Source organism: Artemia sp. Qi Xiang Cuo, chromosome 11 (assembly GCF_049724085.1).
Source record: "Artemia sp. Qi Xiang Cuo chromosome 11, ASM4972408v1, whole genome shotgun sequence".
Taxonomy (NCBI): Eukaryota; Metazoa; Arthropoda; class Branchiopoda; order Anostraca; family Artemiidae; genus Artemia; species Artemia sp. Qi Xiang Cuo.
Genome location: NC_142804.1, coordinates 65,001,722 through 65,016,550, shown reverse-complemented (window position 1 = coordinate 65,016,550; position 14,829 = coordinate 65,001,722). Strand labels below are relative to the sequence as shown.

Below are 14,829 nucleotides of genomic sequence, written 5' to 3'. Positions count from 1 at the left end.
TGCATTTTAAATTATAGGCAGCACAATCGCGCTGCCTAAGTAAAGAACGATGTTGGCACAATGTATTATTATTTTTTTTTCTTCCATACCAGGGCACTTCGTATCGAAGGAGTTGCCGTAGAAACTTCGAAAAGGGCTCATTCGATTGGAAATTGGAATGGCTAGTTAGTAGTAAGGCCCCAATTACTTGAAAACCTACATGCGCTTTCACAAGGCTGAGGCGTGGATATGTGTGTATATTTTCAAATAATTTGGTTAACAGGGCCATTTACTTATTACAATGAACTCTACATGGAGTGGCAGACAGGTTTTCTATTATGAGACTCATTTTTGAGTAAAGCATTAATAGATACAAAACGTGATTGTGTATGACACTCATTTTTTGGAGGTCAAACTCATGGATACATGTTTATTTTTTATTTTTTTTTTAAACTGGTATTTTTTCAATGAAGCCCATAGCACTTTGCAAAAACCCGTGAATGTAGGACTGAAAGTCCGTTCGTAGTATATCTGAATCCAATTACTAATCATTTTAAGTTGAAAATTGTGACGTAAAAATAACTCTAATTGCGATTTTTTTTTTTGCGAAAAAGTATTTGTGTAAAGGTATTGCGTTGGTTAAGAATGCCTCAAGGGTAATTAAAGAATGGGATGCTTCCATCAACAATACAAAGAATATGCTCAGATACTTAATAGATTTGACGCCTACAAGAGACATTGGTAAAAGGTATTCAATAGCTTAATTGAAAAGTAACGATAGAATGACATTGTGACTTGACCTCGCTTTACCTCTCCGATGTGGTCTGTATAATACACAAGTAACGTTTGAAAAGTATTGTCAATTTAAAAAGAAATGGCTGAAGTGTTTTGAGGGGGATGGGTTGCATGGAGGGTTGAGTTGCACGAGGGTTCAGTTAAAGGGGGTACAGTTACACGAGGGTTTAATTAAAGTGGGTTGAGTTGCACGAGGGTTCATTTAAATTGGGGTGCGGTGCACGAGGGTTCAGTAGCAAGAGGGTTCAGTCGCACGGGGGTTCAGTTGTACAGGGGTTCGATTATAAAGGGGTTCAGTTACATGGGGGGTTCAGTTGCACGGGGTTTGAGTTAAATGGGGCTTGAATTCCACGAGAGTAGTGCTTTGTCGTGGTTTAGCTTGTCACAGTTACATTCTCTTGATCTTTCAAAGTTCACTTTGATTTTATTTCATTGATTCTTTTTGTTTGCATGTCCGGGCTGGTGTTTGCAAGTCGAAGTTGGGTTTTCAGACCTACGTTTTTAGATTTTCGTGGGTGTTTGGATGTTTCGCCAAAAAAAAACATAGTTGTACCCTCAACGCCTCGCTCTTTACGCTAAATTTTTTTATTGTTTAAAAAATTAGAGTTGTGAGAAAGTCAAACTTTAACGTAAAGAGCGAGTCGTTGAGGAGGGGACAGCCCCTTTTATAAACGGAATAATTTCTATTCGTTTTAAGTTTTGACATCGTTCCTTACTTTCAGTTAAAAAAAAAACTTTTTTTTTACTTAGGTAATAATGGAACATTTAGTATTTTTTCTAATTTAAGTGTTTTCTTAAGAAAATGGCCCATCTGTAACAAATATAGCCTTAGCTAGTTAAAACTGCACATAAACTCTTGATTTTTTTTATCGTGTTACTTAGATAATAAAGGAAAATTTGGTTTTCTTTCCTAATTTAGTGTGTTTTCTTAAGAAAATGCCCCATCTTTAACAAATTTTGCCTTAACTAGTTAAAACTGTGTATAAATTCTTCAATTTTAGTTATGTTACTTAGCTAATAAAGGATCATTTGGTTTTCTTTCCTTATTTATGTGTTTTCTTTTGTTTGCATGTCCGGGCTGATGTTTGCAAGTCCAAGTTGGGTTTTCAGACCTACGTTTTTTAGATTTTCGTGGGTGTTTGGATGTTTTGCAGAAAAAAAAACATAGTTTTACCCTAAACGCCTCGCTCTTTACGCTAAATTTTTTTATTGTTTAAAAAATTAGAGTTGTGAGAAAGTCAAACTTTAACGTAATTACGAGTCGTTGAGGAGGGGGCAGCCGCTTCATAAACGGAATAATTTCTATTCGTTTGAAGTTTTGACATCATTCCTTACTTTCAGTTAAAAAAACTTGTTTTTTACTTAGGTACTAATGGAACATTTAGTATTTTTTATAATGTAAGTGTTTTCTTAAGAAAATGGCCCATCTGGAACAAATATAGCCTTAGCTAGTTAAAACTGCACATAAACTCTTGATTTTTTGTCGTGTTACTTAGATAATAAAGGAACATTTGGTTTTCTTTCCTAATTTAGTGTGTTTTCTTAAGAAAATGCCCCATCTTTAGCAAATTTTGCCTTAAATAGTTAAAACTGTGCATAAACTCATCAAATTTAGTTACGTTACTTAGCTAATAAAGGAACATTTGGTTTTCTTTCCTTGTTTGTTTGTTTTCTTATGTTTACATGTCCGGGCTGGTGTTTGCAATTCCGAGTTGGGTTTTCAGACCTACGTTTCTTAGATTTTCGTGGGTGTTTTAATGTTTTGCCGAAAAAAAAACATAGTTGTACCCTAAACGCCTCGCTCTTTACGCTAAATTTTTTTATTGTTTAAAAAATTAGAGTTGTGAGAAAGTTAAACTTTAACGTAAAGAACGAGTCGTTGAGGAGGGGACAGCCCCTTTCATAAACGGAATAATTTCTATTCGTTTTAAGTTTTGACATCGTTCCTTACTTTCAGTTTTAAAAAAACTTGTTTTTTACTTTGGTAATAATGGAACATTTAGTATCTTTTCTAATTTAAGTCTTTTCTTAAGAAAATGGCCCATCTGTAACAAATATAGCCTTAGCTAGTTAAAACTGCACATAAACTCTTGATTTTTTGTCGTGTTACTTAGATAATAAATGTACATTTGGTTTTCTTTCCTAATTTAGTGTGTTTTCTTAAGAAAATGACCCATCTTTAACAAATTTTTCCTTAACTACTTAAAACTGTGCATAAATTCTTCAATTTTAGTTATGTTACTTAGCTAATAAAGGAACATTTGGTTTTCTTTCCTTATTTATGTGTTTTCTTTTGTTTAAATGTCCGGGCTGGTGTTTGCAAGTCAAAGTTTTTTTTTCAGACCTACGTTTTTTAGATTTTGGTGGGTGTTTGTATGTTCTGCCGAAAAAAAATATGTTAATAAGTTTAAGCAATAAATATCTTTAAGCTAAACCCGTCTTTATTCTTTAGAATAGTTTTATTTATTTCATTAAATTAAGAAAAAATTGTAAGTAAGCAACAATAGCTTTCTTGAATTTGCTTTCTGGAAACAATACAGAAATTTAATTCAAGAAATCATAATTTATTTTTTCTGTTCAATTATTTTCAGTGTAAGCCATACCACATATAATTACCACATTCTTTTATTCTAGCTTATTATTTTCAGTGTAAGCCAATATAATTACCACATTCTTTTATTCTAACTTAACTTGTAGGAATAGAGTTTCGGTTACTATTGAGTCTTACATGCCTGAAATCATGAATTAGAATATTTAATTAGCTGTTTGGGTTTTCAGACATAGTTTTTTAGATGTTCATGTGTGGTAGGTTTCTGGAGGGTTTTATGACTCCTCTCTCCAATGAATTCAGATGGTTTTAGGACTCATCCATCTAGCCATAATTCCATTCAACCTTGAGAGAAGATATAAAAGTTTGATGGAGTATTTTTCTACTTAACAACTATATTAATAACTTCCAAGATGATAGGACTGTATGACACAGAATTTATCAGTTACCGAGAGTGTTTGCAAGGCCAAGTTGGGTTTTCAGACCTACGTTTTTTAGACTGTCGTGGGTGTTTGGATATTCTGCCGAAAAAAAAAATATGTTAATACGCTTAAGCAATAAACATCTTTAAGCTTAACCCGTCTTTATTCTTTAGAATAGTTTTATTCATTTCATTAAATTATGAAAAAATTGTAAGTAAGTAACAATAGCTTTCTTGAATTTGCTTTCTGGAAACAATACAGAAATTTAATTCAAGAAATCATAATTTATTTTTTCTGTTCAATTATTTTCAGTGTAAGCCAATATAATTACCATATTCTTTTATTCTAGCTTATTATTTTCAGTGTAAGCCAATATAATTACCACATTCTTTTATTCTAACTTAACTTGCAGGAATAGAGTTTCGGTTACTATTGAGTCTTACATGCCTGAAATCATGAATTAGAATATTTAATTAGTTGTTTGGGTTTTCAGACAAAGTTTTTTAGATGTTCATGGGTGTTAGGTTTTTGGAGGGTTTGATGACTACTCCCTCCAATGAATTCAGATGTTTTAGGACTCATCCCTCTAGCCATAATTCCATTCAACCTTGAGTAAAGATATAAAAGTTTGATGAAGTATTTTTCCACTTAACAACTACATTAATAACTTCCAAGATGATAGGACTGTATGACACAGAATTTATCAGTTACCGAGAGTTCAATGACTCCTCCCCACAATGACTTTCAGGGGTTTTATGATTCCTCCCTACAATGAATTCAGATGGTTTTAGGTCTCATCCCTCTAGCCATAACTCCATTCAGCCTTGAGCGAAGATATAAAAGTTTGATTAAGTATTTTTCTACTTAACAACTACATTAATAACTTCCAAGATGATAGGACTGTATTACGCAGAATTTATCAGTTTAAAAAATTCATCTTGTGGTGTTATATTTGAATGTGCATTTTTATTATTGTCTATGGAACTCGAAGAAATTGACTGTTATCATTGGATAGTGAACTATAACATGTTTGAGTATGATAAAAGCTTGTGGAGTACTACATTACGTCATATGAACAGACTGGGATTCTACGATAAAGTAATACCACCACTTAATAATGCTGGTCGGGAACTGAGAAATGTTCAGGAGGAAGTCAGTGAAATTTGCAGCTTTTTCGGGGTTGAAGCGCTCTACGTAAAGGGCAATGTACCTACAGATAAAGTTTTAATTCAAAAGTGTGACCCTAGGATTCCACTTTTCAATCTAGAAGAGTTTAAGTGTCCTAAATTTGAGGGGGTTATCACCGTCCTGAAGACGAGGTTAGGTTCTTCGCACAGTGGATACCTAAGAACATACCTGATCGTGATAAATCCATTAGACATGTTAAAAACTATACTATATCATGGGACCATCGTTTTTGGATGTTTAAGAGTGAACTCTAAGTACTATTTTTATGTAAAAATTTGTTGTTTTTTTTTCAAAAAGAATCGTGTTAATACGTTTAATCAATAAATATCTTTAAGCTTAACCCGTCTTTATTATTTATAATAGTTCTAGTGTAAGCAAGTAACAAACTCTTTCCTGAAGTCACCTCTTGGATACACAATGCAGAAACTTCATTTAAGAAACTATGAAAAAGTTGTAAGTAAGTAAGTAAGTAACAAATTCTTTCTTGAAGTCACCTCTTGGATACACAATACAGAAATTTTATTAAAGAAATTATGAAAAAATTGTAAATAAGTAGCAAATTTTTTCTTGAATTCACCTGCTGGATAAACAAAGACATTTCGTTCAAGAAATTATGACAAAATTCTAAGTAAGTAAAAAACTCTTTATTGTTTACATGACTTAGATACATGATGTAGAAATTTAATTCAAGAAATTATTAAAAAATACTCAGTAAGTAACCATTTCTTTCTTGAAGTCATCTCTTGGATACACAATACGGAAATTTCATTCAAGAAATTATGAAACTATTTGTAAGTAAGTAACAAACTTTATTGATTTCACCTCTTGGATATACAGTACCGATACTTCATTCAAGAAATTATGAAAAAATCGCAAGTAAGTAACTTTTTTTTTTCTCTTTATCACAAACATTTTTAAATTAGATACATGATGTAGAAATTTAATTCAATAAATTTTAAAAAAATTATAAGTGAACAAAAATTTATTTCTTGAAGTCAACTCTTGGATACACAATACGGAAATGTCATTCAAGAAATTATGAAAATATTTGTAAGTAAGTAACAAAACTCTTTATTGATTTCACCTCTTGGATATACAGTACAGATACTTCATTCAAGAAATTATGAAAAAATTTCAAGTAAGTAACTTTTTTTTTCTCTTTATCACAAACAATTTTCACTTAGCTACATGATGTAGAAATTTAATTCAAGAAATTATTAAAACATTCTCAGTAAGTAACAATTTCTTTCTTGAAGTCAACTCTTGGATACACAATACGGAAATTTCATTCAAGAAATTATGAAAAAATTGTAACTAAGTAGCAAATTCTTTCTTGAATACTGCATTCAAGAAATTATAAAAAAATCGCAAGTAAGTAACTTTTTTTTCTCTTTATCACAAACAATTTTCGCTTAGCTACACGATGTAGAAATTTAATTCAAGAAATTATGAAAAAATTCTCAGTAAGTAACAATTTCTTTCTTGAAGTCAAGTCTTGGATATACAATACGGAAATTTCATTCAAGAAATTATGAAAAATATTTGTAAGTAAGTAACAAGCTCTTTATTGATTTCACCTCTTGAATATACAGTACATATACTTCATTCAAGAAACGTGATTAAACACGTTTTGAAACTACATGCTATTTACATGCCTTTCCTTGGCACCTTTCCAAACGAACGGGGATTAACTTTTTTTTTCTCTTTATCACAAACAATTTTCACTTAGCTACACGATGTAGAAATTTAATTCAAGAAATTATGAAAAAATTCTCAGTAAGTAACAATTTCTTTCTTGAAGTCAACTCTTGGATACACAATACGGAAATTTCATTCAAGAAATTATAAAAATATTTGTAAGTGAGTAACAAGCTCTTTATTGATTTCACCTCTTGAATATACAGTACAGATACTTCATTCAAGAAACGTGATTAAACACGTTTTGAAACTACATGCTATTTGCTTGCCTTTCCTTGGCACCTTTCCAAACGAACAGAGATTCCCCACTGGTTCCTACACATTGCAAAAAGTGAGCAGTAGGAAAACTCTACGTTTTCAGCCAGACTGGTTTTTTAGACAACACCCATTTTTTAGGGACCAATCAGAGATAGCGGAGGTTGCTCAATATACAATAACTTGATTGGTGATTGGTTACACACCACGACGGCGCATACATAGTGAGAGAGACATGCAAAGTCGACATAGCTTTATTTCATTTTTTAAGGTTAATTTAGACGAGGTTACGTGCGCGCACGTTGTCTAATGGGGGTTGTCTAAAAAACCAGTCTGGCTGAAAACGTGGAGTTTTCCTACTGCTCACTTTTTCCAATGTGTAGGAACCAGTGGGGAATCCCCGTTCGTTTGGAAAGGTGCCAAGGAAAGGCATGCAAAAAGCATGTAGTTTCAAAACGTGTTTAATCACGTTTCTTGAATGAAGTATCTCTACTGTATATTCAAGACGTGAAGTCAATAAAGAGCTTGTTACTTACTTCAAAATATTTTTATAATTTCCTGAATGAAATTCTCTTATTGTGTTTCAAATAGTTGACTTTAATAAAGAAATTTTTACTTACTGAGAATTTTTTCATAATTTATTGAATTAAATTTCTACATCGTGTAGCTAAGTGAAAATTGTTTGTGATAAAGAGAAAAAAAAAGTTAATCCCCGTTCGTTTGGAAAGGTGCCAAGGAAAGGCATGCAAATAGCATGTAGTTTCAAAACGTGTTTAATCACGTTTCTTGAATGAAGTATCTGTACTGTATATTCCAGAGGTGAAATCAATAAAGAGCTTGTTACTTACTTACAAATATTTTTATAATTTCTTGAATGAAATTTCCGTATTGTATATCCAAGACTTGACTTCAAGAAAGAAATTGTTTCTTACTTAGAATTTTTTCATAATTTCCTGAATTAAATTTCTACATCGTGTAGCTAAGCGAAAATTGTTTGTGATAAAGAGAAAAAAAAAGTTACTTAATTGCGATTTTTTTTATAATTTCTTGAATGAAGTATTCAAGAAATAATTTGCTACTTAGTTACAATTTTTTCATAATTTCTTGAATGAAATTTCCGTATTGTGTATCCAAGAGTTGACTTCAAGAAAGAAATTGTTACTTACTGAGAATGTTTTAATAATTTCTTGAATTAAATTTCTACATCGTGGAGCTAAGTGAAAGTTGTTTGTGATAAAGAGAAAAAAAGTTACTTACTTGCGATTTTTTCATAATTCATTGAATAAAGTATCTGTATTGTATATCCAGGAGGTGGAATCAATAAAGAGTTTTGTTACTTACTCAAAAATATTTTCATAATTTCTTGAATGACATTTCCGTATTGCCTATCCAAGAGTTGACTTAAGTAAAGAAATTGTCGCTTACTGAGAATTTTTTAAAAATTTACTGAATTAAATTTCTACATCATGTAGCGAAGTGAAAATTGTTTGTGATAAAGAGAAAAAAAAGTTACTTACTTGCGATTTTTTCATAATTTATTGAATGAAGTATCGGTACTGTATATCCAAGAGCTGAAATCAATAAAGAGTTTGTTACTTACTTACAAATATTTTCATAATTTCTTGAATGAAATTTCCATATCGTGTATCCAAGAGTTGACTTCAAGAAAGAAATTGTTACTTACTGAGAATTTTTTCATAATTTCTTGAATTAAATTTCTACATCATGTATCTAAGTCATGTAAACAATAAAGAGTTTGTTACTTACTTAGAATTTTGTCATAATTTCTTGAACGAAATGTCTTTGTTTATCCAGCAGGTGAATTCAAGAAAGAATTTGCTACTTACTTACAATTTTTTCATAATTTCTTTAATGAAAATTTCTGTATTGTGTATCCAAGAGGTGACTTCAAGAAAGAATTTGTTACTTACTTACTTACTTACAACTTTTTCATAGTTTCTTAAATGAAGTTTCTGCATTGTGTATCCAAGAGGTGACTTCAGGAAAGAGTTTGTTACTTGCTTACAATAGAACTATTCTAAAGAATAAAGACTGGTTAAGCTTAAAGATATTTATTGCTTAAACGTATTAACAGATTTTTTTTTTGAAAAAAACAACAACAAATGTTTACATAAAAATAGTACTTAGAGTTCACTCTTAAACATCCACAAACGATGGTCCCATGATATAAAATAGTTTTTAACATGTCTTATGGATTTATCACGATCATGTATGTTCTTAGGTATCCACTGTGCGAAGAACCTAACCTCGTCTTCAGGACGGTGATAACCCCCCTCAAATTTGGGACACTTAAACTCTTCTAGATTGAAAAGTGGAATCCCAGGGTCAAACTTTTGAATTAAAACTTTATCTGTAGGTACATTGCCCTTTACGTAGAGTGCTTCAACCCCAAAAAAGCTGCAAATTTCACTGACTTCCTCCTGAACATTTCTCAGTTCCCGACCAGCATTATTAAGTGGTGGTATTACTCTATCGTAGAATCCCAGTCTGTTCATACGGCGTAATGTAGTACTCCATAAGCGCTTATCATACTCAAACATATTATAGTTCACTGTCCAATGATAACAGTCAATTTCTTCGAGTTCCATAGACAATAATAAAAATGTATATTCAAATATAAGACCAGAAGATGATTTTTTCAAACTGATAAATTCTGTGTCATACAGTCCTATCATCTTGGAAGTTATTAATGTAGTTGTTAAGTAGAAAAATACTTAATCAAACTTTTATATCTTCGCTCAAGGCTGAATGGAGTTATGGCTAGGGGGATGAGTCCTAAAACCATCTGAATTCATTGTGGGGAGGAGTCATAAAACCCCTGGAACTCATTGTGGGGAGGAGTCATTGAACTCTCGGTAACTGATAAATTCTGTGTCATACAGTCCTATCATCTTGGTAGTTATTAATGTAGTTGTTAAGTAGAAAAATACTTCATCAAACTTTTATATCTTTGCTCAAGGTTGAATGGAGTTATGGCTAGGGGATGAGTCCTAAAACCATCTGAATTCATTGGAGGGAGGAGTCATAAAACCCTCCAGGAACCTAACACCCATGAACATCTAAAACACTATGTCTGAAAACCCAAACAGCTAATTAAATATTCTAATTCATGATTTCAGGCATGTAAGGCTCAATAGTAACCGAAACTCTATTCCTAAAAGTTAAGTTAGAATAAAAGAATGTGGTAATTATATTGGCTTACACTGAAAATTAGAAGATAGAATAAAAGAATGTGGTAATTATATTGGTTTAAACTGAAAACAATTGAACAGAAAAAATAAATTATGTTTTATTGAATTATATTTATGTATGGTTTCCATAACGAAAATTAAATAAATATATTTCTGAGTAATTAAAATTGTTTATTAATTTAATTAACTGAATAAAACAATTATAAAGAATAAAGACGGGTTAAGCTTAGATGTCTATTGATTATACTTAGAAACATATTTTTTTTTTCGGAAAAACATCAAAACACACAATAACAGCTAAAAAACGAAGGTCTGAAAACCCAACTTAGACTTGCAAACACTCTCGGTAACTGATAAATTCTGTTTCATACAGTCCTATCATCTTGGAAGTCATTAATGTAGTTGTTAAGTAGAAAAACACTTCATCAAACTTTTATATCTTCACCCAAGGTTGAATGGAATTATGGCTATAGGGATGAGTCCTAAAACCATCTGAATTCATTGGAGGGGGTAGTCATAAAACTCTCCGGAAACCTAACACCCGTGAATATCTAAAAAAAACTGTGTCTGAAAACCCAAACAGCTAATTAGACATTCTAATTCATGATTTCAGGCATGTAAGGCTCAATAGTAACCGAAACTCTATTCCTACAAGTTAAGTTATAATAAAAGAATGTGGTAATTATATTGGCTTACACTGAAAATAATAAGCTAGAATAAAAGAATATGGTAATTATATTCGCTTACACTGAAAACAATTGAACAGAAAAAAATAAATTATGATTTCTTTAATGAAATTTCTGTATTGTTTCCAGGAAGCAAATTCAAGAAAGCTATTGCTGCTTAATTAAAATTTTTTCTTAATTTAATTAAATGAATAAAACTATTATAAATAATAAAGACGGGTTAAGCTTAGATGTCTATTACTTAAGCTTAGTAACATATTTTTTTTTTCGGCAGAACATCGAAACACCCACGAAAATCTAAAAAACGTAGGTCTGAAAACCCAACTTGGACTTGCAAATACCAGCCCGGACATGCAAACAAAAGAAAACACATAAATAAGGAAAGAAAACCAAAAATTCCTTTATTAGCTAAGTAACATAACTAAAATTGAAGAATTTATGCACAGTTTTAAGTAGTTAAGGCAAAATTTGTTAAAGATGGGTCATTTTCTTAAGAAAACACACTAAATTAGGAAAGAAAACCAAATGTACCTTTATTATCTAAGTAACACGACAAAAAATCAAGAGTTTATGTGCAGTTTTAACTAGCTAAGGCTATATTTGTTACAGATGGGCCATTTTCATAAGAAAACACTTACATTAGAAAAAATACTAAATGTTCCATTATTACCTAAGTAAAAAAAAATTTTTTTTAAACTGAAAGTAAGGAACGATGTCAAAACTTAAAACGAATAGAAATTATTCCGTTTATGAAAGGGGCTGTCCCCTCCTCAACGACTCGTTCTTTACGTTAAAGTTTGACTTTCTCAAAACTCTAATTTCTAAAACAATAAAAAATTTAGCGTAAAGAGCGAGGCGTTGTGGTTAAAAATATGTTTTTTTTTTGGCAGAACATCAAAATACCCACTAAAATCTAAAAAACGTAGGTCTGAAAACAAAACTTTGAATTGCAAACATCCGCCCGGACATGTACACAAAAGAAACACATAAATAAGGAAAGAAAACCAAATGATCCTTTATTAGCTAAGTAATATAACTAAAATTGAAGAGTTTATTCACAGTTTTAACTATTTAAGGCAAAATTTGCTAACGATGGGTCATTTTCTTAAGAAAACACACTAAATTAGGTAAGAAAACCAAATGTACCTTTATTATCTAAGTAACACGACAAAAAATCAAGAGTTTATGTGCAGTTTTAACTAGCTAAGGCTACATTTGTTCCGGATGGGCCATTTTATTAAGAAAACACTTACATTATAAAAAATACTAAATGTTCCATTATTACGTAAGTAAAAAACAAGTTTTTTTAACTGAAAGTTAGGAATGATGACAAAACTTAAAACTGATAGAAATTAAAGGGGCTGCCCCCTCCTCAACGACTCGTTCTTTACGTTAAAGTTTGAATTTCTCACGACTCTAATTTTGTAAATAATAAAAAAATTTAGCGTAAAGAGAGAGGCGTTGAGGGTACAACTATGTTTTTTTTTTGGCAAAACATCCAAACACCCACGAAAATCTAAAAAAACGTAGGTCTGAAAACCCAACTTGGACTTGCAAACATCAGCCCGGACATGCAAACAAAAGAAAACACATAAATAAGGAAAGAAAACCGAATGTTCCTTTATTAGCTAAGTAACATAACTAAAATTGAAGAATTTATACACAGTTTTAACTAGTTAAGGCAAAATTTGTTAAAGATGGGGCATTTTCTTAAGAAAACACACTAAATTAGGAAAGAAAACCAAATGTTCCTTTATTATCTAAGTAACACGATAAAAAAAATCAAGAGTTTATGTGCAGTTTTAACTAGCTAAGGCTATATTTGTTACAGATGGGCCATTTTCTTAAGAAAACACTTACATTAGAAAAAATACTAAATGTTCCATTATTACCTAAGTAAAAACAAGTTTTTTTTAAACTGAAAGTAAGGAACGATGTCAAAACTTAAAACGAATAAAAATTATTCCGTTTATGAAAGGGGGCTGTCCCCTCCTCCACGACTCTCTCTTTACGTTAAAGTTCGACTTTCTCACAACTCTAATTTTTTAAAAAATAAAAAAATTTAGCTTAAAGTGCGAGGCGTTGTGGGTAAAACTAAGTTTTTTTTTTTGGCAAAACATCCAAACACCCACGAAAATCTAAAAACGTAGGTCTGAAAACCCAACTTGGACTTGCAAACACCAGCCCGGACATGCACACAAAAAGACTCAATGAAATAAAATCAAAGTGAACTTTGAAAGATCAAGAGAATGTAACTGTGACAAGCTAAACCACGACAAAGCACTACTCTCGTGGAATTCAAGCCCCATTTAACTCAACCCCCGTGCAACTGAACCCCCCATGTAACGGAACCCCTTTATAATCGAAACCCTGTACAACTGAACCCCCGTGCTACTGAACCCGCGTGCTACTGAACCCTCGTGCAACTCCACCCAATTTAACTGAACCCTCGTGCAACTCAACCAAATTTAACTAAACCCCCATGTACCTGTAGCCCCTTTAACTGAACCCTCGTGCAACTCAACCCTTCATGCAACCAATCCCCTTCAAAACACGTTTCAGCCATTTCTTTTTAAATTGAAAATACTTTTCAAACTTTACTTGTGTATTATACAGACCACACCGCAGAGGTAAAGCGAGTTCAAGTCACAATGTCATTCTATCCATACTTTTCAATTAAGCTATTGAATACCTTTTACCAATGTCTCTTGTAGGCGTCAAATTTATTAAGTATCTGAGCATATTCTTTGTATTGTTGATGGAAGCATCCCATTCTTTAATTACCCTTGAGGCATTATTAACCAACGCAATACCTTTACGCAAATACCTTTTCGCAAAAAAAAAAAATTCGCAAATAGAGTTATTTTTACGTCACAATTTTCAACTTAAAATGATTATTAATTGGATTCAGATATACTACGAACAGACTTTCAGTCCTACATTCACGGGTTTCTGCAAAGTGCTATGGGCTTGATTGAAAAAATACCAGTTTAAAAAAAAAAAAAATAAATAAACATGTATCCATGAGTTTGACCTCCAAAAAATGAGTGTCATACACAATCACGTTTTGTATCTATTAATGCTTTACTAAAAAATGGGTGTCATAATAGAAAACCTGTCTACCAAGCCATGTAGGGTTCATTGTAATAAGCAAATGGCCCTGGTAACCAGCTTAACCCGTCTTTATTCTTTAGAATAGTTCTAGTGTAAGCAAGTAACAAACTCTTTCCTGAAGTCACCTCTTGGATACACAATGAAGAAACTTAATTTAAGAAACTATGAAAAAGTTGTAAGTAAGTAAGTAAGTAATAAATTCTTTCTTGAAGTCACCTCTTGGATACACAATACAGAAATTTTCATTAAAGAAGTTATGACAAAATTGTAAGTAAGTAGCAAATTCTTTCTTGAATTTACCTGCTGGATAAACAAAGACATTTCGTTCAAGAAATTATGACAAAATTATAAGTAAGTAACAAACTATTTATTGTTTACATGACTTAGATACATGATGTAGAAATTTAATTCAAGAAATTATGAAAAAACTCTCAGTAAGTAACAATTTCTTTCTTGAAGTCATCTCTTGGATACACAATACGGAAATTTCATTCAAGAAATTATGAAAATATTTGTAAGTAAGTAACAAACTCTTTATTGATTTCAGCTCTTGGATATACAGTACCGATACTTCATTCAAGAAATTATGAAAAAATCGCAAGTAAGTAACTTTTTTTTCTCTTTATCACAAACAATTTTTCACTTAGCTACATGATGTAGAAATTTAATTCAATAAATTTTTAAAAAATTCTCAGTAAGCAACAATTTATTTCTTGAAGTCAACTCTTGGATACACAATGTAGAAATTTCATTCAAGAAATTATGAAAATATTTGTAAATAAGTAACAAAACTCTTTATTGATTTCACCTCTTGGATATACAGTACAGATACTTCATTCAAGAAATTATGAAAAAATCGCAAGTAAGTAACTTTTTTTTTCTCTTTATCACAAACAATTTTCACTTAGCTAAAAGATGTAGAAATTTAATTC

General features: G+C 31.4%; 1 protein-coding gene across 6 annotated transcripts in view; it reads right to left on the bottom strand.

Moving 5' to 3' along the window:
- The window catches only part of LOC148947248 (zinc-regulated GTPase metalloprotein activator 1-like), a 261,597-nt gene that overhangs the window by 40,038 nt on the left and 206,730 nt on the right, over nt 1-14,829 (bottom strand). The window contains exon 10 of one of the 6 annotated variants that reach the window (XM_089097352.1): nt 8,403-8,456. The exons of the other annotated variants lie outside the window; for them this stretch is intronic. Coding sequence (XP_088953478.1) covers nt 8,421-8,456 — 36 coding nt within the window. The 3' untranslated portion in view covers nt 8,403-8,420. Of the gene's footprint in view, nt 1-8,402; nt 8,457-14,829 lie in introns of those variants that run through there. 6 annotated transcript variants of the gene reach the window in all.